This window comes from Acanthochromis polyacanthus, chromosome 23 (assembly GCF_021347895.1).
Source record: "Acanthochromis polyacanthus isolate Apoly-LR-REF ecotype Palm Island chromosome 23, KAUST_Apoly_ChrSc, whole genome shotgun sequence".
Classification (NCBI taxonomy): domain Eukaryota; kingdom Metazoa; phylum Chordata; class Actinopteri; family Pomacentridae; genus Acanthochromis; species Acanthochromis polyacanthus.
In genome coordinates this window covers 15,281,124-15,308,700 of record NC_067135.1, presented here as the reverse complement: position 1 = coordinate 15,308,700, position 27,577 = coordinate 15,281,124, and the positions used below count along the sequence as shown (strand labels likewise).

The window sequence follows — 27,577 nt, the reverse complement described above, 5'->3', positions numbered from 1 at the left end:
TACAGATGGTGCTGCTCTTCTTTTATAAATACACATTTTTATACGCTGCATAGCCCTGGATGAAAAAACGTCTTATCTATCTATAGCATGCTTTAACCTGCTGGTCTCAGACTGTCTTCTGAATGACTCGTCAGATATTTCACCCTCCATGTGTTTCACTGTCTGGTTTTTCCAAAGCAGTGACTCTTATTTCATCTCATCTGCTTGATCAGAATCATTCCAAGCATTAAATGATTACTTCCTCTAAAGTTGTTACCAACATCTTTCAATGTACTTCTACTTTCTGTGAACGTGTCAAAATGAGTTTCCAGCTCAGCTAGAAGGATGTTGACATAAGAGCGAAGCAATGCAGCCTGAAACCACGTTTTGTGAAATAAGCTGCTGTAGTTAAAAGCTTCCTCAAAGAAAAAGTATCAAGAGATCCCTGTTTAAAGTCACAACTTGAAAGCATCAGAGTGTTTACAGACACCCTGCAGTATCCTGTATTAGTCTTTTTGTTGTTTACTGGCAACAGAAAATCCTGTATTGATCGGTAATATGGAGCTGATGTGTAGCAATACTTCCTCTGAAGACTGTTTTGAAATGCATTTCTTCACCAACAGAAGAAAAGAGTTACTATGGACCTGTAGAACAACTGTGATCCTTCATAGACCCCCATGTTTTAAATGTAACCCTTTCTTCTTTGTCTTTGCAGGAAGAGGAAATCGGTGTACTATCACTTCTAAAAGGTTCCACTCTGCTCCATGTGAATCATCTTATGAAGGGAATTCTTGTATAGTTAACTGACACACTTGTAAACCATTCACTCATCTCTCTCTGCAAAGGCGACGCAAGAACCATTTTGTAAAATAAAGCTGTATTTTTTCATATAGAGACTCAACAGTATTAAACATATGCTGCTATATACTTGTACTATGTGTAAAAACTATTGATGTGATGGTCCAATGTATATGTGTAAACTATTCTCACATTTTTATTAAAGCATAAAATACTGTTACTTGCTCTCTTTCGGTCAGATTCAGGACAAGGACAAGAAGTTTGTGGAATTCATCGGTTTATTACATCCACAACGTACAAAGAAGTCCAGGTTTTCAGGAACAAAGCAGATTGCTCAAAGCAGAGGTAAAAAGTGGTCGTCCAGTTAGAATAAAATTTCAGCCCGTTGTCAAGACACTACACACTGCACTGACAGGACTATGTTACCATTACAGGATGAGTGGGATAGAAGACTTGATAGAGATGGGAAATAAAACTGGAATTCCTTCGTAGGCGTGTACAGGAGGGTAACAGCTTCTACTGTAGGGTTGGTTGGTGGAACTCATCTAAACTTCTCCACGTTTGCTATTAGTGTTGCTGCGTCAGCACCAGAGAACTTGTGCAGCTGAAAGAAACACAAAAGAATATAATTGTATTTACTGTGGATGAATTGTGAAGTCAGAACAGCAACATTTAGCATCTTTTTGTGTCCTTAGTTAGAACTACCATCCTCTTAAGTGGACAAATTTGTAAATTTCCCTTTAGACTGTCAACCTACTGCCCTCCATTTGGGATTAAATTTCCTTCACATAGAAGTTATCATTGTGAAAATAAGAACTGGTGCTTCAAGCTCTAACTTGTCTTTAAAAACCATCCTTCTTATGAGCCACTGACTGTTTCTTGCATTTACTCATTGTTTCCAGCAGAACAGCTCTGAACTAATTGTTGTGAATGTAATGGAGCAGCTGAAAACTCAGACGTTCCATTAAAAGTAGACAGTCAAATTAATGCCAACTGTACTCCCACTCTGCTCAGTGTGTGAACTTATTAGCTTTCCATCTTTGCTGTAGAATTTGACATACCTGAGCTCCATTCTTGTAAAAGTGGAATGTGGGCATGCAGCTGACTTGGCAGAAAGAGCTCACATCCTGAGAAGAGCAAAGAGAGCAGCAGTTAGATGGATGGAGTGAATCACCAACACGGCTCCGCCCTGACTGAGGACTGTTCAAGCCAACTCTTTTTGCTAAACATGTAATCTGACCTGCAAGTTCTACTTGTTTAAGGAACAGTCTATGTCAGCAGAACTTACTCTAAACTTCCTGATTCTCCAGGTTTAGAAGGAATAAAAATAAAATACTTTTTTAACAAAAGACCAACCCACCGAAGCTTTGTCCACGTCCACCTTCAGGAAAATCACGTTGCTGTTTTCAGGCAACTGTGACAATCTCTGGAAAAGAGTCAAACAGTGAGCATGAACACAATGGACATCTGTGACAATGTACTGATGCATTTCTGTTCCTGATTGTAAATGGGTCTACAAGAAGGACAAAAAAAAAACAAAGTATAAATCTGACTGTGGTTGTATGAGTTGAGCTTTATAGAGCTCTCAAAATTTCCAGTGAAGCAGACATTTCCTCCTCAAGGTGGGAACAACGAGACAAAAGGTTTCCTAAGCAACAAACGATGCTGCTGCCTTTTAGCAGCTCAGGAAAGGGCTCCTTCAAAACAACTGACACACTAAAAACATTTCTTTCACAGCAGCTGCTACTACTGTTACTATAAAAACACTTTACATCAGATTTTTGAAAGTAATCAACATATTTCAGCTTAGAAGAGATGCCTTATTTGCCCATCATCTAATCTTGGGTTTTATCATCCAATATGAAGCATGTTTCCTCCCTTCACAGTAATTCATTATAAAATATGGCTCTGACATGACTTTAGCACTACGATCATACACTTACTTCAAATTCTGGGCTGATGCGTCTGCAGGGGCCACACCATGTAGCTGTGAAGTCCACCACCACCAGCTTATCTCCAGCCTGCTTCAGGATGGCCTTAAATTCATCCTATAGAAAGTGGGGAAAAAAGTTACTGTGGTATATATGGTAAACATGAGAAGCATGACAGCTAAAATGCATTTTGCTTTAATGATTACAATCCATATGCTTCATGATCATCGCCTTTTGGTCAGTGGTTGCTGACACTGCAGATGTAAACTAAACAATTAAGTTGTGACTGAAATCATCCACTTTGTTTTCTAAAATTCACCGAAACGGAACCAGGCTGTATCATAAACTAGCCTTAAACACAAAATGGATGACTTAAACAATTCAAAAGTGTAGCATTTCCCAAATCCTCACAGATTGTTTCTCTTTTTGGGTTTTTTTGCTTTGTTTTGCTCTGCAATAATTAAAGCAATTTGTCAAATTATTCGCTCGAAATATTAATAAATTGACTTATTTGGTTAGCTACTTTGAAAAGAGCAAAAATAATCTTTGATTCTAGCACCTTAGATGTGAATATTTTCACTATCTTTGGCTTATGACCAAAACAAGACATTTATGGAAGACATTTTGGGCTTTTGGAAACACTGATGACATTTTCTTTGCTTTCTCTGACATTTCATAGACCAACCATAGGCAGTCGTTTACTAAAACAAAAATAAATAATAATACAATGCATAGATCATACCGACCATATATATATATATATATATATATATATAAAAATCTAACATGTCTATGGTCCGGACTCCCGACAACGGGAGAATGTATTGTTAACGTGCAATTGGAACACCTGCCTACTTGATAAAGTCATCACCTTGGCTCAATTACTCCGATTATTTTTTACTGGGGTGTGAAACATGGGTCCATTGCGGCCCGCCAAATGACTGTGCAAAGGGTGAAAATTACAAAAAGACATTAACTAAATTTGTAAAACTGTAAATTTTAAATAATTTCCAGATCGTGACAAGGTGTTTTGATCACAAAGTAAAATACGGTATCATTCAGTTCCAGATACCTGAGACTACATGTTTTGTGCCTTTGTAGACACTCTGATCTGGAAGTTGTAATGCACACAATGATCAACTGAGGCATAATAGCTATTCTTGAAATTGAACTTATTTTTCTTAAGAAATTTCAGGTTGGTCATAATGTTTTGTAAAAAGATAATTCATTAAATGTGATCATTTTCAGAACGTACTTTTTTTGAGCTAAAACAAAGGGAAAAAGTTGGAATTGTTATTTATTTATAGGTTATTATGCTCTGAGTGGGGCCCACTGGAGATCAAATTGGGCCCCACCAGTAAAATGAGTTTGATCTTTACTGTGAAAAACAACCAAATGAAATCAGATGTAACAACCCTGCATCTTCACATTTTAATATAAAAACAGTTATCTATATAAACTTTCTCTATATAGGCTACAGTGTTTTGTCCTCCTACGGGGTTCCTGAAAGAAAACAAAATTGAGAACCACTTATCTAACAGCAGCAGGTTAAACAAAGACTTCACTATAAACATGAAACAACTTACCAAATCTCTTACTTCGCGTACCATGCTGACAGTCGATGAATGCGAACTGACGGCGAATGATATAAAGTTGGAGAATACCCTAAATCCAGAGAACTCGCTGCGTTTTATTCGCTGCTGCGTCAAGCTACCCACCTGTCGGCCAAACCACTGGCAGTTGTTTACCAAAATAAGAGTCCATTACTGTCAAGCTATCGAATATAAACAATAAGAATAAGAATCATATTCAGCGACTGCAAGAAGGTCTTAAACTGCATTTATATTTTGTGCACAATTCGTCAAGATCGTATAATTGGTTTTAATATTCTATATTAAGCGTCCTAAGGAGTTCGCCAACCAATGTCTTTATTTTGAAAATTTTCAACCACTCATAATTCTACCTTGACGTTGTTGGGCGTTGCCATTTATTGACGCATCAACCATCTAGATGTTGCAAAAATGTCCATGTCTCGTTTGTTAACGAATTTTTGAAACCATTTATAATGAATCAACACGAGGTATAAAGAAGGAGCACACATATATGCAAAAAAAAAAAAAACAATATTGGCATTTTTTTTTCCAAAATGAGATGCTAAAGTAAAATCCAAACTAACTTTCAGCTGGGGGTGACAGGAAATAAATAAATGCAAAAATAAATGTCTGCTCTTCAACTGTTACAGAACTTTAGCAACACAATGTCGCCCTCTAGTGAAAAACTGTTTTAACTGTACTTCTCTGTTTCTTACAAGCAGGCATCAAGTTAAAGTGATTAAAGATAACTATTGGTGACGCACCGTCCCGGTTTTTACGTCGTGACTTTGTTAAGTGCTTATCAGTTCTTTTCTTCCACAAACAATACACAGCAAGTCACTTGCTTTGGTGGGATATGCTAATCCATTTATTTGGTTCAAGTAACAACAAACAAATTTCCAAATTCCAACTCAAAAAGTAAGTGTCTACTATGGAATTATATTTGTGCCACAATAGATGGGTTTTTCCTGCATGTAAACACATTGCATCTGAAAATCGCACGCATGGTGGGCGGTCGCTAGCGGACCACAACATTGTCATATGACAGCGCCAGAGCTTTAGCTGACCACTACCTGGTCAGGTGACCCGCTTTGATCAGATGAGTCGGACCAACATGGCGGCTCGACCGCAAATTTTCTCCTTTATTTTGAAAACAGTTCAGCGAAAAGTCTTTCTGAAAACATCTGAGGTGTTAGCTGCCTCTATCTATCTATCTATCTATCTATCTATCTATCTAAAATAACACCATGGTTACTTAACCAGTATCAGTTAAGACAATGTGAAAGTTTAAAAACCTGTTTCACAACTGTTGTTTAATCAGGTCACAGTTCTTTCTAATCAAACCACATCAGCAGCCTGACTGGGTTTTTAACATTCCCCCCTGATGACTGTAGCGAAGCACTAAATTAGCTTGAATATCTTTTGGTCCAAAGTCATTTCAACAAAAGACAAAAGGAAGGGAGGGAGGCAGCTAAGGGGATTTTGGAAAATAGAAACTGTCAGTCAGAAAACAGCTGAATCATGGTGACTAAACAGCAAGTTATAATTGCTTAACGTCCAGTAAGTATTTATTTTGTATCTTTGTTTCCTGTTGCCTGTTTTGTAACATGGCACAATTAGTTTCTGACAAAATGAAACCATATTCTAGATCTTTTTGGGGTTTTTTGCTTGTCACTTGTAGACATGTTTCTGGGATATCGAAACAACAAAGAAAAGTTTTGACTCTTGTGACAGTTCTGGTGTGAGTGAGAAGGAGATATTTGTGTTTTTTGCATTATTTATATGTAAAGAGAGCTTTCTGTCACAGTTTGGCAAACTAAGCACAGCTCAGTCTTTGCCGTGCTGTTACCTTATGGATTTTCCTTTTTGTATTGGCTAGGTTGTGTGGATATACAGAATGTGTTGTGTATTACTTATTTGTTAGAAATGTTCCAGAATTGCTTTTCTCTGACACCGTTTGTTTTATTGTCTCATTTTAATTCATTGTAGTATTTTACTGCTACACTGCTTCTCTGTCCTCACTGTGTGGAACAACAGGAGTTGTAAAACAGTTAATCAAGTCACATTATCTGTTTGAGCAAACACATTTCACATGAAAATAATACTCTATACAATAATGCACATGTTTGTCAGTCTCTGGTATCAGTTTTCCTACAGATCACTGTGAGCCTCTGGAGCCACACTGTGGATTCTGACCTTGCAGGAGCAACGTTTCCAGTAAAACGGCATCAGTGCAGCCAGCAGACAGACAGCAGCAGTGAAGCAGAGCGATGTGGCTACAGTGGACTCTGTTGATGGTCTGAGGGGAGACCAGGTTCCATTCTGGGCTGAACTTTCACTGGAGCTGCTGAGCAAAAAACAAAAAAGCTATAAATTGTTGCATCAGTAAAAAGTTAGCATCAACCAAGATGGTGGTTGGTTAAAGTCATACTTGCCTCACATTAGAAGCAGATGAAGGAGTAATATCAAGGTACAGACACAACCTTCTGTCAGGGCAAAAAACTAAACCTTCATATCCTTTTATCTGGGGGTTAAAAATGAACAAAAAAAGCGGTAATATTACAGCATGTCAAACAACAAATACAGAGCTGTTTTTTCCTGTATTTAGCACTCGTAAACATTATCAGCAGTGCTTAATTTTGTTATCAGTTATGATACACTGATTAAATTCTCAATTCATATATATTCTCAACAGCAGAACAGAAGGAATTCCCTTTTGGCAGCTTAACTTCTGTGTCAAACATATTTTTACTGATTAGATTAATGTAACAAGCATTTTGGAAACAAACACCACAGTGTCCAAACTGCACATTCTACCCCTTAACAACAGAAGCTTTAGATTTGGGGTCATCAGTGCAAACCGGAAGTTCTGACAGCCTGTGACAGCAAAGGATGTTGTATATTGTCAGCCCTTATAGGAGACTTCCAAGAAAAGAAGCCCTTGTTTGCTACTCAGTACAAAATTGTTGTTTTTTTTTTACAAAAGCATATGTTTGAACAAAGGATATGTATTAAAAAAAAGATCCACTGATGCTCACTCAATTAGTGTCAAACATAGAAGCAGTAAAAGAAGAAAATGAAACTAAATATTTCAAAATTTTTGATGAAATTTTTGCATCTAATCAATAAAGTACAGACCAAAAGCTTGTACAAAACCTCTCAACAGACCTACTTTAATAACATAGTTGTTACCGATTGCCTGTATTGTGTTGTGTTACCTCAACGGTGCCCCCTGCTGGACAGTCCGTCCATCCAGAGCCAAACACCTGGATTTGGTACCTGTTTGGTCCAGTACACCTGCATCTGTAACACCGACCCTCCACAGAGCTGCTGAACCCAACAAACTGACTGTGATTCTAAAAGGAGACATGGGAAAGTGATGTTTAACAAAAAAAAAAAAACAATAAAAAAACACAAGAGGCAAGCTTTCACACACACACCTGTCTGATCAGGCTGGAAAAGAAGCATCGGCTGTCAGAGCCAAAAATCTCCCCGCTGCCGTCATCTTTGGGTGATAATCCTGCATTTTCTTTTTTCCAACATTCACTCTGAAAAAAAGAATAGAAATAGTGGCCATGTGGTGCAGTAGTTATAAAATACACAAACTATAAGCAGATACAAGCGATTAAACAAGGCCAGAGCACAGATGTGAATGTTTAAAAAGTACGTTTTGAGAACTATAAAATGATGTGGGCAAAATAATTAAAACGGCAAGAGAAAATAATTTCCTTTCCTCTATAATCTTGCAGATAATGTCTTGTAAAGACAATGAACTTACTCCATTCTTGAGCGATTTATACATCCTACATCCCTCCAGGTATTGATCAGTCTGGCACTCCCCCTTGTGGAGGTGAAGAAAATGACACCCTAAACCACTAACGAGGAGTAATGCAAACATTAGAGCTGGAAATTCAGTAAGAGTGAAGCAGATTCCACTTGAAAACAACAGTTAATTCAACTATAAGACTTTAAATCTACCTGCCAGTGCAGAAAAAGGATGAGGAGTTGTCTTGGCAGGTTGACAGGGAGCCGAACAAGGCTCCTTCACCTATTTAAAAAAAACAACAAAAACATTTTATAAAATTGTGCACATGGTCTTAATGGACTTAATATGCACGAGAAAGGCTGTGTAGATTATTTTAAAGCTGCAGCCACAGCGTGTCTACTTCCTTCTTTAATGATGCTATTGAGTCCACATGCAGATTTTCTGTGCTTCATCTCCTCTTACCGTCTCCCCAGAACAGACTCTGAGCCCGGCTCAGGCTCACAGTGTACCACCCAGTGTCCTGTAACGCTGCCAAGGTGACTAGATCAATCCGGACTGTGGCTGGATCCCCCAGCACCGCCGTCATGATGGAACCCTGCAGGACCCGGGACTCCCAGTGAGAGGACACCCTGCCTGGAGATCCACCCTGAAGGATGAACATGGAGTTAAACATGCAGAGGTGTAGAGCAGCTGGTTGATTAAACTCTAGCTGATCAGTACCAGGTTCTCCAGCGGCCCCCCTAGCTCTGGATCTGTGGACCCCAGATGCTTCTGCAGGGCTGAAATAACGGACGGGGTGTAAATCCTCATCTGGCCTGATCCATCAGAGTGAGTCACTAGTCCTCGAGGAGAACATCCAGCTCCCACTGCCGCATCAAACAAAGAAAAACACAGGAAGAGAACTGTTTTCTGAGCTCTTTATTTCCCACATAAACACTGTAAAAGGGGTGTTTGCTGATTCGGGTATATGATATAAACAGAATATATCTATCGATATATTATTTATATTTTTTAAGACAAAGAGACTCAAAATAGAGAAAGACTGATGATCCTCAGCTCTGTAGGTGGAGTGAGGAGGAGGAGGAATGTGGCTTAAACTGAAATTAGAATTGAATTCAGGTGTGATCTCACTTCTAACAGCAGATCTGGGCTCTGTTCTAACAGCAACTGTTTGTCTTAGTAAATATGCGAGTTCATTTTTTCTCAGTACACCATGTGTTTGCAGTATGGTTGAAATATCTATGTTTAAGTTGCAAAGATTATAAGATTATTATAGTACATATTGAAAGTGGATGTATATGTACAAAAATAAAGCCCCACAAGTACATTTACTTGACCAAGAACACTTTCAAACCTGCTCACATTTGTTAAAAATTACCCACAGCAACACTATAAATCAGGTTATTTCGCACTATTATATGATAATGTAATGTTACATGGTGTATTAGAGCTTGCTATAGTGGCATAAAAATACCAAAATGCCTTTAAAACCTTGAGAAGAGGAGGAACAGTCTCGCCAGGAGTTGAAGAGGTCTTTAGAGAAACCAAGTGCATGAAACAACTCGTGGATGACAGTCTGGAAAACAACCACACATCCTCATTATCAATCATCATCCTGTTGTTAACCTGCCAGACAAATCCAAATCACTTCCCTGTGACATTAAATAAAGATATCTATTAAACTAAATACTTGTTCTAACTGTTCATGGAGTGAATGATACCTGTACGGTGCTCTGGTGGCTGTATGTGGCTCCGGTCAGTCTGTCCCTGCACACGACCACCACTCCAGCCACAGGTCGCCCATGGGTGTCTGTGCGGCAGTGGACAGCGTAGGCCAACACGTTAGGCTGGGTGGGCAGGAGGTACAGAACATTTACAGCGTGACACAAAGAAAAAGCAACACCACAAACAATGTTTCAGCAGGCTTTCATTAGTGCAGAAATGACTGAGATAAATTAATATAGAAACCAGGCATATTTACTTTAATATGTGAAGTTTTGTATTATTCTTTAAATCTATGATCACTGAACAAAAGTTTGTTTTTGCAAAGAGGCTGTTGTTAATTGTTGTTAATTATTATATGAACAACTTGCTCATTGTTTTCTCTTCTAACAAACTATAACTTTCAGTAGAAAAGTCCTTAATGAATATATGAGTATTGACACTTTTGCTTGAACTTTTAACCTGCCATTAGCTTGCTCTACAGCACTTTTCTAATGTTTTAATGCTAAAGCTGTCAGTGTTTTCATTGACAGTTTACCTCGGCTCTGCACTTGTCAGTGGCCTGTATGTGGAGGTAAAGAACAAAGTCGATGCCGGTGAGTCCTGCACCTTCAGGTCTGAGAACAGTCCTCTGAGGTGAATCAGCCTCCGGGTAAACATCACATCCAGCCAAGTGGTCATCTGGAATCTGTTGAGAACAAGGAGGGGAAATAATGCTGGACGTACACTATTAGTACTAAATTAGGCAAGTACATTTGTGTAATAAGTAATACTCTAAAACGGAAATTTATTGCAGGATCTTAACCGTCGTTCACACTCATTTCACCAGGTAAATTTGTATGAAAAATAATATTGTTTGGGCTTAAATTTGAAATTTAAACTTGTTAGGCAAACTTGAATTGTACATATAATATTGTGCAGTCATACCCTTTAATTTAATTTAAATCAGTCAGGTAAAACTCTATTTATAACCTTTACTGTCGGGCCTTAGTTTAATTTAAGATAAGATAAGATAAGATAGACTTTATTAATCTCACAAAGGAGAAATTTTAATTTAGTTTAATTTAATGCAATTTAATAAATGTATATAATAAATAATATTGTAATATCTTAAGCTTGCATTTAATTTGAATTAGTCAGATAAATCTCTAGCCTTTATTATAGGATCATGGCATAAAATAAAGTTTTAAATCTGTTAGATAAATTTATAGCACTAATCACATCTCGTCTTTGGGAGGCCTTTTGACTCCACATGCTCTGTTTTAAATGCGGTTGTATAAATAACAGTGACTTGATTTAACGTTGTATTATTCATTGAAAAGCAGCACAGATAGTCAGATACTGTTTTTCCCCCCAGCTTGCTACTGGATTCACCCAAAATAGCAAAATCATCTGATACTTACTGTGACATCTAGACAAGTCTCAGCTCTGTAGTTGCTGTTGGCTCTTCCACACCTGAAAGAAGAAGAAACGGCGACTTTTTACATTCATTCCCCAAATATCTCTGCTATAGAACACATTTTTGTGGAGATGCTTGTAATGATGCATTTGACTTTCTTTTCAAAAGTAACGCCAAAGATGGACTGTTCATATTTTACATCCTGGGGATTTTAGTGCTGTAGAATCAAGGGATTTTTACAGTATTTAATATAGTTCAGTTATGAATCTTGGATTCAAATCTACAAATGATTGCCAAGACCTTCCTGTGAAAAGTTTGATTGATGTCTTGCCTCCATCTTCTGGTGATGAAATGAAGGCAATATTGAAAAGTTAATTATTGCAGGTCAATGTAAATCTATTTTCCTGATAAACATGGATTAAGGATGAATCTTTTGGTGGAAAAACAAAAGCAAATCTGAATGTGGCCAAAGGAATGTGACTGAAGGATTGGAGCTACTCACACATGTACACACCTGTTGTAGTTAACAGTGCTTGAATTCCTCCAGATGAATTTGCAGTATTTGTTGATGTCTCTGCTGAGCAGCAACGGGCCCAGCACTCTATTCACTAATAAAGAAATTGATTCATCATTTCATCATAGATATTAGTCTATCTTTGTATATGTGTGTGTGTGTGTGTGTGTGTGTGAGGGAATTGTCTGTTTATCACCTGACAGTAAAGAAGACACCACCCTTACAGCCTCCTCCACTGCTGCCTCCAGCCTTCCTTTCTCAGTCTCTGATAGGTCGCAGCTCTCTCTTGTAACCCAAGTCTGGATCCTGATTGGCTGTGGAGCGGCAATAGTAGGCGAGGCTACTTCTCTCAGGACGCTCCTCCGTTTTATTGACTGTCCTTGGTGACCAGTTTGCTGTCCAGAGGTTATCAGGTGCTCTTGCCCGGTCGGTGCTCCGAGTCTGGGCTCTCTGGGTGGGCTGTCTGGGTTCATGGGTGCGGCTCTGACCACCCTGACCTGAGCCTGAACCTCATCAAAGATGCACTTCTGCAGGGCCCCGGGAAGCTCCACCACCACTAATGCTAGCAGCATCCCCACCCACACTCTCTGGGGTGGACGAAAAACCATAATTACGGCTACAACCCATTTCAGGGTCACAGTGAAGGAGGAAGAGGAGGAGGTTGTTAGATGTTTAGTTTGGGGAGGATGTAAAGTTTTTCACGGCTGTTGAAGCCTATATGAAGCCGATATCCAGCCGGCAGCACAGGAGGGATTAATTAATAAAAATAAATGAGAAGTAGCTGCAGACAACCCATTACACTCAGTTATATTTATGTCACACTGAAATGCAAAATTTTAAGTCAAATCTGCTCTTTGTGCCCCTTAACTCCTTCACACAATTTTCTAATGTAGCCTTTTTGGACACAGTAGCAACAGTCCCTCTGCTTAAATGCAATTTTTACAACTTAACATAAAAACCACACTACTTCAGTGTGTTCAGCTTGTTTGAATTAGAGCTTTACATTTTACTGAAATCACGATATAATCAAATCACAAATGCATTATCCAGCAAGTCTGGCTCAGGTCTTTTTTTTCTTACATTATCTGACTCAATTGCAGAAGGATACTTCAGATTCTTCATCTATGTTCTACTCCAGGGGTGTCAAACTCATTTTAGTTCAGAGGCCCCATTCAGCCCAATTTAACCCCAACTGACCAGTAAAACAGCATATTAACCTGTAAATAACCACAATTCCAAAATGTTCCTTTGCTTTTGTGCAAAAAAGTTCATATTTAAGGAATTATTATTTCTTAAGAAAAATAAATTCAGTTTCAGCAACAGCATACCTCAGTTTATCATCTGGAACTGAATGACATGGTGTTTTACTTTATGGTCAAAACAACAGAAGTCAAAGAAAAAAAGACAAAAAAAAAACAAAAACAAGACAAAAAATATTACAAAAGCGAGAAACAAAATGACAAAGAAAATGAGACAAACAATACAAAACAAAAAAAAGAGATGGCAAAGTTACAAAGCGACAAAAAAAACTAGACACTAGCGAGACAAAAAAAAACACAAAACGACAAAAACTGGATACAAACAACAAAAGTCAGACAAAAGAACCCAACAAAACGAGACAAAATATTACAAAAACAAGGCACAAAATGGCAAAAGAACAATGAGCAGTATGGTTTTTTACGTTATGATCAAAACAACTTGTCATTGGTCTAGGAATGATTTAAAATGTATACCGGTAGTTTTACAAATTTACAGTTTTCAGTTAATGTCTTCTCTGCAATTTTTACACTTTGCAAAGTCGTCCTGTGGGCCGCATGTTTGACACCCCTGTTCTATTCCAAATAAAGCATTTTACGTTAGAAGCAATTTAGGAAAACAGTAATCACATGCTGTACTTTCCTAGCTTACATTGAATAAACTATGTCAAATTAAAGTTTTTTTTTGCAGTGAGCAAAAATGGCATTAGGTAATGTACTTTGGCAGCATAGGTGGATGTATAATACTGAACTACTACAGAAATTGCAGTAACTCATCTCCCACGTCACATCAAAGGTTATAACTGTCAAATTTTTGGTTGATTTTGTGCACTTTGTAACAACTAAAGACACTATTCATGTGCCTAACTTCAGGTCTCACCTTTCTGCAGCGCTAATTTTCCAGCTCTAATTACCTTGTAGGCGGCTGTGATCCTCAGTCCATCCATGTAGCCTCAGTCCTCAGCAGTGAAGCAATTATCTTCTTTTTCCTCTGCGCTTGTCTTGTATCCTGCACACCAGAGCTACAATCTGAGCTTCCGCCTTTCTTCCACTTCCAGATCAACCAAGGACAGCTCTTTCATGAGTCTGTGTGAATTACCACAGGACTTCTGAATACAAAGCACAATGCAACAACTCTGCTATCTCTGCTACTGAGGTATCAGACACCTCACCGCCCCCAGAAACACAACACACACCACCTAAAAGTGCAAATCGTTTAATCTCAGCCCCATCTTTACTTATATACAGTGAAGTTGACCCTAATAAAACCATAAAATCACTTTCTCTCTTATTTACCTCATAACTTTGTAAATTTAAAACTTCTGGCTACTCCACATCGACCCTAATACATTCAACAAAGCAAAAAAAAGAACAACTTAAGAGGGAAAAAAACAAAAAGATATGCAACTTGCAGAAACAAAGACACCATAAAACGTACAATAATAATAATACAAATGGCACACCACAAGTCTGTTGTGTCAAAACGTGACAGAATGCGATCGAGTCCCGTCAGGAGATGAGGTTTATTTTGTGAATTTGGGGCCCGCTATCACCACCAGGGCGCCTCGTCTTTCTGTGCACACCACACACACACACACACACTCACACTCACATCATGAAATCAGGCACCGGAGAGATTGTCTTTTGACACGTTTGCATTTTGTAGATTACATTCATCCTGTTGGGAAGTGCGCATTTAAACACGCAGTTATGCTGCGATCGATGTGCACTAAAACAGGGGCCCCAAAAAGTCATTATTGCCAGCTTGCAGTGTGGACATGCACTTCCTTCGTGGTGTCATAAAGCCACTGATGTGTCGATGCGTGCTGTGATGTGAGGAAAACATGAGCCTCTGTGTGTTTCTGTGTGCAGCGTGTAATCCAGGAATTATCTCAATCTCCTTAAAAAGGCACTTAAATAGGGGAAACGGTTGTTGTCAGTAATTTTCTCTGAGACGAGACTGGATGCGAGTGGCAGAAGTATGTGGAGACAATAATCCACATCTACAATCATACTCCACTGTCTATGTAAGACGAAAACGCAATTGCACTCACACAGTTGCAGTCATACAAACACAACAATTTCCATCATAAGAACTCTGATCATTCAATCAGACAGTAGCCTGCCTCAGTATCTGGATAGGGAAGATTCTTCTGTGCAAAAGTTTACCTTCTATGTGCAGTCCAGCATTAATTAAGTGTACAACCAATACTCACCTGCACTTCGTCTCCGACATACGTCAGCCATGCCTTTCGTCTACATTTTCTAAAGGAGGTCTTTTTTTGTTCGTTTGTTTTTAAATGGTCAAAATACTTGATTCCATCTGTCAATAAATCCAACTCAAAGCAATTTCAAAAGGCACCAGACGTGCACAGAGAGGATAAGTCTTACTGTGGGCCACTCCTGTGCTTAAGTTCAAACAAATGTGGAAAGACTGGGTGTCAGTTATCATCAGAGGAGGAAGAAGTAGCGGGGAGGGAAAGCAACGGGTGGGTGGGGAGAGGGGGAGGAGGAGGTCGTTCAGGTGAGCATGGGCACGTCGTCCTCTGAAGTGGCGTCTTCAGACAGCGGGATAAGCAGCACCTCGTCATCTGAGGAAGACGAGGAGAAGGAAGGAGAGGCAGAGAGGGGCATGGAGTTGGTGGAGGAAGAGGGCGAGGCTCTGAAGAGGGAGATACTCAGGCCCAGGGTGTGGAAGATGGAGGCCAGAGAGGGGCTACTTGGGACGGCGACGGGGGGAGTGTGGGGTGAGGCCAAGGTTGGAGCTGGGGGAGCGTACGGGGGAGGTGGGGAGGCGACAGGTGGTGGGGGCAGTGACAGAGCCGGTGCTTCCTGCTGCTGCTGCTGCTGCTGCTCCGACTGAGCCAACAAACCGAGTTTCTGAGGCACCGGCTGGTTGACGGCCTCCACAGCCAGTGAGGAGCTGGTGGGGGCGGAGTGAGCCGGTTCCTGAGCAGGCGGAGCAGCGTCCGACTGCTGCTGGCTGGAGCTTGACGCCTGAGTTGGCCTGGAGGGAGGCCTGGGGATTAGACCCCACCTCCTCATGCGGCGAACAGCCCGGCGGACGAATCGGGGCCTGCGTCTGCGGTGTGGCGAGTTGACAGCATCCTGACGGAGGAGCTGGAGGATTCCCCTCAGAGAAAGAGAAGAAGTCTGACAAGAAGGAGAATGGAGACAGCAAATTGATTAAATAATGGTAAAGAAGTTTTCCATTCACAAGACACTGATGGAAGCTTGAGCCCAGCCTTTGTTTCACACGCTCAATCCCTTCGCCTCCACTACCTCAGCTGCCCTGATCTTAGGACAATAAAACACCTTAAATTGAACCTACGTGACAACAGCACGTCAGCTTTCATCTGAACACTCCTCCCACTACAGTCCACAGCCTGCTGGGGATCAATAAGGCTGTTCAAGTGAAGCACAACACTTAAAGACAGACGGCACTTCTATAGATGACAGCATGTGAGTGAACGGAGACCAGCAGTCGCAATATGCAGTTTATTGTACCTGGAGGTTATCATACCTCTCTCTTCTGAATTCCAGAGCACTGACTTAATTTATTTAGGGCTCAAGAGGAGGTGTAAGGAATTCACACAGCTTACATGAGGGGTTTGGTTTCCAGACTAGCTTCACTTTAAACTGAGGTGCTCCAAGACGTAAAAGGACAGACAGTCAGCTTACATGTAAGGAAGCACAAAATACATAGCATCGATATGAGGAAATAACTGGTTAGAAATGTGGAGATAAAGCGAAGAGTCGAGCTAAATGAAGCCCAACATGTTGCACGCCATAGCAGAAGTAATCATCATCTAAAAGAAACACGGAGCAAATGCTAGTCATAATTTCGCGCATCCCTGCAGGCTGTTAAAAGTCCGTGTGGCGCCGCTTTCTCACCTCATTGGGGTTTTCTGTGGGGAAGTCCTCCACTGGGGGGATGATGCCCCGGGCAATCAGCTGACCGTAGGAGGGAGGAGCCTGCTGCTGGATCAACTCTGCTTCCTGGCGGCTGATTGGAGCAAACATGCTGCCAGAAAGAGAGAGACACTTTTAGACGCCAACACCTATTATTTTTTGTTGTGAAGCCCTTGACAGACAGACATACAGTAAGAATACAAAAATATCTAATTTTTAGAGCTACTTTGTACAGTACGATAGCTATTTTATTGCACAGAATAGAGAAGGTCGATCAGAAGATCAATCAGAGTCAGAATTGCCATCAGCTATTCCATCTAGATGTCATCAATACCAGATCTAAATAAAAAGACGTTAAACTCTGTGAAGTTTCAGTCATTTTGGACCATTTTCAAGACATCTTGGACAGATCTCGACTCGTTCTGGAACAAAATTAAGTTATTTTGACAATTTTTGAGCCATTTTTGAAAATATTTTGGTGCCATTAACCATTTTTTTTATTCACTGTGAACCATTTTAAAGGAATTTTGGACACATTTGTCAGTAATTTTAAATAAGTCTTTAGTCATTTTGGATGATTTTGAAGGTATTCTCACATTCTATAAGTTGCTTTTGACAAATTTCAAGTTTTTTGGACAACTTTGAAGACATCTCGGACAGATGTTAAGTTGTTCCTGGCGTTTGTTTGTGGACGTTGGAAACAAACTTTAAATATTTTGGATCATTTTAAAGGAATTTCTATGATTTACGAGCTATTTAGACTATTTTTCTGTTGTTTTGCAGAAATCTTGAGTCATTTAGGACAATATTTTAAGTTATTTTGAGATTTTGTTGCCATTTTTCATTTATTCTGAACAAATTTCGAGGTATTTTGGACAGATTATTTCAGTGATTTTGGAGAAATTTTGAGTCATTTGGGTCATTTTTAAGGTATTCTCACATTGTATAATATACTACATACACTTTTAATATCCTCCTGATATGAAGGCTAAAAAGACAATTTATTTGAAAAAGCTAAAAATAAACAAACGATATAATCCTTTACAATTAAAGAAAATGTATGATGACTATGCTATAATAATCAAAAATAACATACAAGTAAGGTTAGGATCTTTAGGGCTGTTTTACATAAAAATCAATCCCATGTACCTCTAACAGTGAGAGGGGGAAGTGAAAGCTCTGTGGAAATGTACCACAGAGGCAGAGCAGGCACAGATGGCTGGGACAAACGCCAAGTATCAACAGAATGTCTGATTAACAAATCGGCAAGATTACAAAGTTCACGGCTCACCATGACCTGAACACTGAGTGCAACACCTAAGAGAGCACCAGGACTGAGGGCTGTTTTTGACCCGGCAGGTCAAACGCCTGATCTTAAGCACAGCATGAGCTCTATCATACCATCTGCCCACCCAGTCCAAAAAGAAACCACAAATTATCTGTTGTAGGATGTTCACATAGGAAGGAGCCGAGGTGTATTTACTGCCTAGAGACACTGAAGAAGAAAAAGGAGATGGAAAAGAAGAAAGAGAGCCCAACTTTATTCCCACAGCACCAGAACATTAGAAAATGACCAACAGCACACAGTTGCAACAGGCGAGCTCTTATGTGACGCCCTGCTGCCTTAGTATGCATTTTATATGATTCGAGTTTTGCTTTGCTACTCAGTTACGGACTCAGTAGCTGCTACCGGAGCACTTCTGTCTTGTCTGGAAATAACAGTTACCTGTACTCCCTGGTCCTGAGAGAGTAGAGTTTACATGTGCAGCCCATGGCGATGACCAGCAGCAGTCCACACACCAGGCTCCCCACCGTTGCCGCGGTGATGACCTTGCGGGGCAGGATGACGGGGCAGTTGAGCTCGTCTCTGCCGTCTTTGCAGTCCACCTGACCGTCACAGCGCCAGCTCTCAAACACACACCTGCAGAGGGGACAAAGGGCCATTTGTTGCTAGAATATCCAGGAACCATGTGAGCGAGAGATTCAATTTCCCTAGAAAATACATCCAGAGCCCTCTGCGATAACACCCACAATGAAAAGCACAGGAACCTGAACCATGATGAGATACTGGAACAGTGGAATTGGTCAAGATAAAAGGCGTTATGGATGAAGCAATTTCTGAAATAATGTAGCAGGACCATGCCTAATTTCAAGACACACAGTATAATGACTGTCTGCTGTTTGTCATCAGAACTTTTAGTTGTTTTTGTCATTTAGTACGTTTTGTTTAGGTATTATTATGAGAACAAGGAGAAGGCACACAATTAGAGCGTGAAGGGAAGTTTGAGTCCCAGTTGAGGTGACCACAATCGGTATATATGTATAGAAATAGGGCTGGGCGATATGACGATAGATATCGCCTGGACGGTAGAAAATGTCTATCGTTTTATGTGAAGATCCTATCGTTTATATCGCAGTGTCGCAAAACACGCTTTACGGCACTATTTTACGTCACCGACGTGCCCTAAGGCAAGCCCAGGCACGCGGCAGTGTTGCCAACTTAGCGACTTTCTCGCTAAATCTAGCGACTTTCCAAAGCGTCCTAGTGACTTTTTTTTTGTCAAAAGTGACTAGCGACAAATCTAGCAACTTTTTGTGCCATTTTGGAGACTCTGACAGGAAAACTCGGCTCATTCTGCAGTTACTGTCCTCAACAAGCAGCAGGTGCTGCTGTGAGCTCCTCCCTCCCCCTCCCAAAGAACAGGCTGTCAGTCCAGTAACCCCGCAGCAGTCCCAGCGTCTGATTAGAGGAGACCCACATCACTCCGCGGTCAGACGACAGATGAATCGGGCATGAACAAAGTCACTACAGATCCCATCCAGACTTACGGAGCGGAATATAAATGAAAATGTTTCTTCACTGTCATACTAAAATAAACCACAGCATTTAGCCTCTAGTTCAAAAACAGATTTTGGGTGTTTTATACGCACTTTTTGGTCTCTTCCACAACGTTATTCCTCTCCTACAACGTTGATTACAATTACATGCAAACTGGGAAATATGCACACGAACAACCAGCTCAAACCGACGAGCTTGTACCTAAAAGAGGGGGAACTTCTGTCATATGGCGGTGGTTTGGATTTAAAAAGACCGACAAGGATCAGACTACCGTACTTTGCAAGGTATGCCGCTGCCCGGTCCCACTCATTCATTGAATTTTACCAAAAATATGCTATATCGTGATGTATATCGTATCGGGATATAAAATTTTGGTCATATCGCCCAGCCCTATATAGAAATAAAACAAACTGCACACCAACACAGTGAATTCTATTTAAAATGGTAATCTAAGTTTGAAAGCTTTCTCACACTTTGCTTTTCATCTCTTGTAAGATTTGCTGGCCAGATGTTGAGGTATCAACGATCACACCTACTGCTGAAATATGACTGAACTGCAACACAACTGTGAAGCCACAAACAAAACATACTAAGCACTAATTACTTCAGAAAAATCCATTTAATATCGGATATTGGCCACATTTCTGCACACACCTTCTTACTCACACTCTTGCATTATAAATAACATACACCTCTCTCTGGTATTTCACTAATCTGATCATAATTATGCAACAACCCATCTGACTTAACAATCAATAGAAAAACTAAAGAACAGTACCCTAACGACGACTACAACAACCTGGATGAGCGTTCCTGTTTCTGTGGTAAAGAACAAGCTCTGAGCACCAGAGTAGAGGTAGGTGCTCAGTTTAACCCTCCTGTTGTCTTGATTAACAGGCACCAAAAAAATATTGTTTCCTTCTCTGAAAAAAGCAAAAAATTTAGCAAAAAAATCCCCAAAGTTCTGAAAATTTGCAAAATCTTCAGAAAGAAAATTCCAATAATTCCTTAAAAGTTTCCCTTGAAAGTTTTATTTAAAAAAAACAAAAAAAAAAGATTTTGTAAATATTTGCAAAAAAATTTGTACAAAACCTTCCCAAAAAAAATCCTAAAATATCTAAAATTATTACATGTATATATATATATATATATCAGTAAAACTTAACATTTTAAGAACATCCACAAAAAAATCAACCAAAATCCAGCGAATTTCGCTGGATTTTGGTTGATTTTTTTGTGGATGTTCTTAAGAAATATTTTCAACATTTCTTTATTTCCAACCAAAAATGTTCAGATTTCCCAAAAATGCTGAAAATGTGCACATCAGAAGTTTCACTGTGAAAAAAATTTTTTTTCTCACATTTTCAAACTAAAACGGGTCATTTTTGACCCTCAGGACGACACAACGGCTAATCAGTTTCATCATTTGCCGCTAAAAACTGCCCTACTTCAGTCCTTTCTGGGTTTGGGTGATAAACAGGTGTTCAGTCAGAAACTATTTAGAAAAACAGGCACACGTGTGTACACTCACCTGTCGCTGTCACAATGAAAGGTCCCCGGCTGACACACAGTGCAGTCCCTCTCGTCGCTGCCGTCAGAACAGTTCAGCTGGTAGTTGCATCTCTCAGACATTGGGTAACACACCGGTCTGCGGATGCCGGGTCCCATCCCTCTCTGTCCGCAGGGAAACTGGTTCGGACGGCATCCCCCGCAGCCCGCCTCGTCCCTCCCTGTCTCAGGACAGTCCCATTTCCCATCGCAGCGCTGCTCCTGGGTGAAGCAACCTCCTGCTGCTCCTCCACACCGACCTTCCCACGGAGGGCAGTAGCTCCCGACACGGAACGTGGCATTAAACCCAATCCCCACTGAGTCAGAAATTTTCTCATACGTCAACGACAGCAGGCCGGTATGGGATTCAACTTGGACCGATTTGTAATTCGAGGAGGTGGTGATCTGTCAGAATGCAAGAAAGAGAACATCATCTTATGCTTTGATAGCTTTTTTGTTAATAAGAGAAAGCAGCATGAGGTGCATTAATTGCTTAGATACAATTCTCAGTTGAGTAAACTCACAATTTTAATAATGTCTCCTTTGCCTTGCTCTCTGTTGGAAACAGTGAGTTTATCCCCAGAGCCCAGAACCAGCTGCCGGAGGTCCAGCCTCAGCGGCCTGGAGTCCTGAGGGTCCAGAGTCCAGACACAGAAAAGGGAACCTGGAGATGTTGGAGGGGAGAAGGTCCCATAAAAGGTCTGGAGAAGCCCTCCACAAGGCCACTCAATGGGAGTGGGAGTCACTACAATCTCCTTGTGAGCCTGAGACTGCTTTCGATCCAGCTGGGCGTGCTCCTTCTCCAGCGGCCACAGATCAGAGTACTGCTCAGCTGAGCCGACCTGACGTCTCTCTGAGTCGCTATCCTGGTTCCTCTCTGTATAGGCCTCAGTTTTAGCATCCTCTTCCTCCGTGTTGTCATACTTTGGGGGTCTTTCATTGTCCAATTCTGCATCACAGTCCTGTTCGTCTGTGCCGAAATGATCCCCTTCACCGAGACATTCCACCTGGCCGTTACAGCGCCAGGAGAGCGGGAGGCACCGACCTCCAAGGCATTCAAAAGACGTCTCTGGGCAGTCATCCGTGTCTGGATGTGAACAAACAGAAAAGCACGAAAAAGAAAAAACAGTTAGATGGTCTTTTCGCAAGAAGAAGCGCATCTTGCAACAAAAACTCACAAAGAAATTGGAAAACTAGATGTCACACTGTCGCACCTCTGGCGTAGCTCAACAGAAATGATGACACGGGGTACAGATGTGGGAGGAAGTGGTGCATCACTGTAATGTTTCCCCCTGGAAATTCCAAAGGCTGAGGCAGCTTGGACCCACAAAGGACAACCGGCTCACCGCCAGCTGATGATTTTATAGACACCCATTCCTTTCTACACCGTGCCGAAAACTGGGAGAAGCTGAGAAGGGAATTGTAACAAGAGAACAGGCAGGTCTGTGAACGGACAACTTTATGTAGAAAAAAAGGGCAACTGTCAGAAAATCTGCCATGTCTTCAGCTATTAATGTCATAAAGTTTGTGTCCCGCATTTCATTTGCTGGATAAGCTAAAAACTAATATTTTATTCACAGTTATTCAACATACTATGGAATAATATATCTCAACATCCAAATGTAGCATTGAATGCAGCATGACTGAAATTTTTTGAGCAATTTGTGATAACTGCAGAAAACAACCAGGCAGCTCTGCACAAGTAGTCTACAAATGTTTACAAGGCATTCAGTTCCTCTAAATCTCTAATTATTTCTGGTCATCTGATTTGCAAATAGCTCGGGGCAATTTATTTATTCATTGCCCTGAAAGAAATGTCCTGTTTATGTGGCATTTTGAATGCTGACAGCATTTGTACCTGAGGATGATTGGTTCTCCTTCCAAACCCTTAATGATCCAGCAGTCATTGGTTGGGCCAAAGTGGTAGGAATAGCTGTGGTAAGCAGAACTCCTGATCTCTCCCACTTTACTGTCTAAGACCTGCAGGGAATGCCCACAGCGGGCTGAGCAACAAAAAGACAAAAGATGAAAAAGTTAAAATGGCTCCTATTTTGGAAGCTTGTAAAGTGTTATTGTGAGATGCCAAATCCAGTGAAGTAGAAACTAAATGTTAGCAGCCAAACAAATGTAGTCTAAATGTCATACAGCACAGATTATGTTGTCCTATTACATTTAAAAGAGCAGTGATGTGCTGAAAAAACGTGAATCATGAGGAAGCATCGTCAAATGTCATCCAGCAGTTATTGGTATTTTCACTGATGGTAGACTGCCAGTTTGAGAAACACATGCAGCATGATTACGGACTGAAAAATCCTGTCATGACAGACACAACATGAGACAATGCTGACTAGTCTGTCTTCTTACCAGAGCTGAGGGCAGGCGTAAAACGGCTGCATGCTGCAGATGAAATAAGCAAAAACCAAACCAGTCAGACAGGAGTTTTAGAATCGCCACTGATAAGAGGATGTAAATGCTGTATGACATAAAAACTACAAATATGACCTTTGGTTGACACACAGGCACCTTAGATGGACATAAACAGTTTAGAGTAGGTGCATTCACTCACCTATTATGGAGAAAATGAGGAGGGCACAAAGGTTGCAACTGACTGTCATTGTGGCAACGTTGCTCCAGTAAAATATTTAAAATTACACTGGAAAGAAAAAATAACTGAAGATTTAGGGTAAAAAAAAAAAAAAAAACGTCAGAGAAGCGCCATTTTAGGAGGTTTTGTTCAGGAAGACTTTGCCTGCAGAATGAAGAAAGAGAAGATAGAGGAGAGTTAGATTATTGGCTCACATTCACCACATTATATTAAAGTCATAACAACTATCATACTATTATGTATGTAAGAGTATAACGGATAATTAATAATGTATTTTATACGCTTGCATAAATTACAGAATAATACTTTATCAACCCTTTTCAGGAATTACTTATAACAGCAGCATGTAAACACACAGACGACCCACGAACCTGACAGAACACCAACGCTAACAGTCACCAGTGCGACCATATACAGAGGATAGAAGTTAGAAAAACTATAAAAGTTAAAAACATATGCACACAGGGACGGCTGGTAGAAATGGGCTAACAGGGCTAAGCCCTCCCAAGCAAACACAAAAAAGATGAGAAAATTATTTTTAAAATAACTTACAATAGATTGTTTTAAGTTTAGGTGAAAAAAGGTAGCAAGAGCACCAATCAGTCAAAAGAAAAACATAGAATATCTCTAAATGGGCTTATTTTTTTACAGCCCCAGCAGATACAGTCCGCTTTCATTCATTTCGTTCTTGTAAGTGATTGACAGGTGTCATGTCCCACCCCCGTGATTTACTGATAATTTGGGCTAACTTCACTCAGCCCACAGGCCTTTGACACAGTGAGAAAAGGTTAAGCTATGGCGAGCGTTAGCATGAACGAGGTGGATTATTTGCTTTCTTGTCCATTTTCCTCAATGTCTTTGGAGGAAAAGCTGGAAGTTAAGAGACTGGGATCACATCGGCCGTCGATGTGAGCTTCTTTTCAAATAAGGTAGGCCCATGTTGACCTGTTAAAGGACTGTGACACCTTGTTTTTGCTGAGGTCATCTGTTGTACTGAAGGCGTGTTTTGCACCACATGTCGCCAAACAGTTGTAATAAGACAGTTGCAGCAGGCTATCTGTGGGCAGTCGTTGCAGTTGGAACACGTTTTGTAGTGGTGTGTGTGTGTGTGTGTGTGTGTGAGTGAGAGAGTGAGTGAGTGAGTGAGAGAGAGTGTTGATGTAGAGCACTAAAAAAGTATAGTGTACCTGTAATTGACGTAACTGTGTGTATCATAGGTGATGTTGCTTTTGCAGCTGTGTTAACCATTTAATCGGTATTATGCATTTGTTAGCCCACCCAACAAATTTCACCACCAGCCGCCACTGTGTGCACAGCATGTAACTCATGAGTTCAAATATTAATGTCAACTACTGTGAAAGTCTGACTGCAGCTGGTAGGAAGGACTTCCTGCTGCACCGAGTCTGTGGCTTAAGGTGTTCTGCTGAAATACGTCCGGATGTAGTCGTGCGCGAGAAGCAATGTTCATCATAGAGTTCAGTTTCCTGAGCATTGTCACCCCAGACACCTGCTGGACTGATTCTAGCTCAACACCAGCTGTGGAGATCGTCCTCTTAATCAGCTTATTCAGCCGGTGTCTGTCCTTGGACTGATAGTATGATAGTTGTTTCCACAAACAAAATCCCAATAACTCTGCCTCTATCAGGACACAATTACTTGTGTAACTGACTCATCAAATTGCAGGCAATTTACATGAATAATTAGTTGCTTATCTTTGTATTTTTTAAACCAAAAATCCCTAAGCAATTCACTGTTTACAACTTCCTGAAGGTAAATAGGTGCCAGTTTCTGAGTTTGATACGATGCTAAACTCTTGATTTCTTTTACTTTTCATCATTCAGTTGGAAAACGTGCATTTTCAAAACTAAACTCCAACTGCAGAAACCAGTGATGGGATTTTTTTCTTTCATTCAGCTTCATTAGAGTGAAATATTTGGAAAATAATCTCTTCATCAGACAGACTGGCGACCTGTCCTGGGTGTCCCCTGCCTTCGCCCGAGTCAGCTGGGATAGGCTCCAGCACCCCCCGCAACCCTAATGAGGATAAAGCGGTGTATAGAGGATGGATGGATGGATCTCTTCATCAACCAACAACTACAGTAGTTTAAAGTTACTAATCTCAATTCCAAGAGCTTTCTTGTAAGAGTTACAACAATTAGTTAATGATTCAATTAGTTCAACTATCAAACTAATTATCGACTACGCCAATAATCAATCAATTAGATGGAGTAATTTATGAGAATAAAAGTACTCTTTTTGGATTAAAGACAAACTATTTGACATCATCTTGAGCTTTGGGAAACACTGGTGGATGTTTATTGTCAATTTCAGATTTTGTTTACATTTTTTTGTAATAGACCAAACATCTAATCAAATAGTCAAGAAAATAGTAATAATATCAGCATTTATTTATGTATTCTGTCTGAATTTGAAATAGATTACACAGTGTAGCGTCCAAAACCATTTGATAAGCTCCCAATTTATTGTGGAATTCGCTTGAAAAAGTTTTTAGAATGTAGAAAAGTGATTTTTTTAGAAATGTTGTCAGACATGCTTATTAGAGCAAAGAGATTAACCAAGAACAAGTTTCCTCAACCATACAAAGTAGCAGATATTATCAGTAATGCGGCTTATGCTGTCTGGTTGTTGTAATGTGTTATTGAAGGAAAACAATGTGTAGGAGCACTTAGTGAGGCTCCTTAAACGTAGAGGTTATTTTGATCTTTGTTTACACATATTCACAGCGATTTCCTTCCTATAATCTTCTCAACAATGACGCCAGGAACGCCACCATTTCCGCGAACAAATTCTCGCCAAACAAACTGTTTTAAAGTCTGTCTCTTATTTTCAGTAAAGTAAAACCATCAGGATCATGACCCTTGATCGATGAATACTGTATGTTTTCCCCAAGCAATTAATAACGTAATTAGTTTTTTTCAAAAGAGAGATGTTTCGGTTTGTAGCAGCAGGACGGAGCAGCTGCTAGCCTTCTTTAGTCACAAGAGCTTTAACAGTTAGCGCTAAGGCGAGCTAACTGCTAGCTGCTAACATCCCGACTTCTCTCGTCGCCTTTTGTAGGCCGCGACACCACGAGAAACGGCTTCCGAGGACGACACAGAGGCTTTTAGTAGCCAAAGAAATTACAACATGTTGATTAAAAGCGGCATCAGAGCAACAAAATCAGAAAAAGGACAGGACACGAGTACGTTACCATGTCAGTCGGCCTTTCTTGTTGACAAGTTCTGAGCTACTTCCGTATGTTTCAGCTCATGACAGCAGGGGGCGGGGCTTGTGATGCGCACCCTGAAACTGATTTTATTCATTCATAAAAGTCCACACGCAGTTTTTTTGAATAAGATCTTCATATTAAAACATGGGCTTTCAAATATATATATATATATATATATATATATATATATATATATATATATATATGTATGTATACTGTAAATGTATCTATGAACACAAGCGACAGTAGCGGATTTTATGGAGTCTAAAATGTGAAATGTTCATTTTTAAACACAAGGTGTCAGTGCTGGTTGGTGCAAATATCCAATAGCAGTTTTGATTCATAAAAAAAATGAGACTACAACAAACAAATGGAACTAAGTGAATTTCTTTAAGTAGTGTACTTATGTATTTTAAAAACGTTTATTTACATTATATATGCTGTATACCTCTACTTCTGTATTTCAGTAGTAGAGAAGAAATATTCT

General features: G+C 40.1%; 3 protein-coding genes across 4 annotated transcripts; all 3 read right to left on the bottom strand.

Moving 5' to 3' along the window:
• Positions 1–1,037: 1,037 nt before the first annotated feature.
• Positions 1,038–4,446, bottom strand: LOC110966740 (thioredoxin-like). The gene is made up of 5 exons (XM_022216185.2): positions 4,295–4,446; positions 2,721–2,825; positions 2,138–2,203; positions 1,839–1,904; positions 1,038–1,381 (listed from the first exon to the last, which is right to left on the bottom strand). Exons 1-5 carry the CDS (start codon positions 4,316–4,318, stop codon positions 1,319–1,321), a joined length of 324 nt encoding a protein of 107 aa, XP_022071877.2. The 5' UTR covers positions 4,319–4,446; the 3' UTR covers positions 1,038–1,318.
• A 121-nt stretch (positions 4,447–4,567) lies between these two features.
• On the bottom strand, positions 4,568–13,151 carry LOC110966733 (ciliated left-right organizer metallopeptidase). The gene is made up of 14 exons (XM_051944071.1): positions 11,898–13,151; positions 11,702–11,795; positions 11,192–11,243; positions 10,327–10,476; positions 9,788–9,913; positions 9,558–9,642; positions 8,787–8,932; positions 8,529–8,712; positions 8,279–8,348; positions 8,079–8,175; positions 7,741–7,848; positions 7,519–7,656; positions 6,736–6,824; positions 4,568–6,644 (listed from the first exon to the last, which is right to left on the bottom strand). The coding sequence occupies exons 1-14, from the start codon at positions 12,307–12,309 to the stop codon at positions 6,452–6,454; spliced, it is 1,944 nt and encodes a 647-aa protein (XP_051800031.1). The 5' UTR covers positions 12,310–13,151; the 3' UTR covers positions 4,568–6,451.
• Positions 13,152–14,157: 1,006 nt separating this feature from the next.
• Positions 14,158–27,158, bottom strand: lrp10 (low density lipoprotein receptor-related protein 10). Of its 2 annotated transcripts, XM_051943978.1 has the most exons (10): positions 27,073–27,158; positions 23,823–24,005; positions 23,621–23,653; positions 23,115–23,259; positions 22,471–22,664; positions 21,781–22,343; positions 21,240–21,661; positions 18,596–18,790; positions 16,852–16,981; positions 14,158–16,110 (listed from the first exon to the last, which is right to left on the bottom strand). In XM_051943978.1, exons 2-10 carry the CDS (start codon positions 23,869–23,871, stop codon positions 15,478–15,480), a joined length of 2,364 nt encoding a protein of 787 aa, XP_051799938.1. In that variant the 5' UTR covers positions 23,872–24,005; positions 27,073–27,158; the 3' UTR covers positions 14,158–15,477. The 2 variants fall into 2 exon arrangements, with proteins under 2 accessions (XP_051799938.1, XP_051799939.1); XM_051943979.1 differs by lacking the exon at positions 23,621–23,653.
• Between the last annotated feature and the right edge of the window lie 419 nt (positions 27,159–27,577).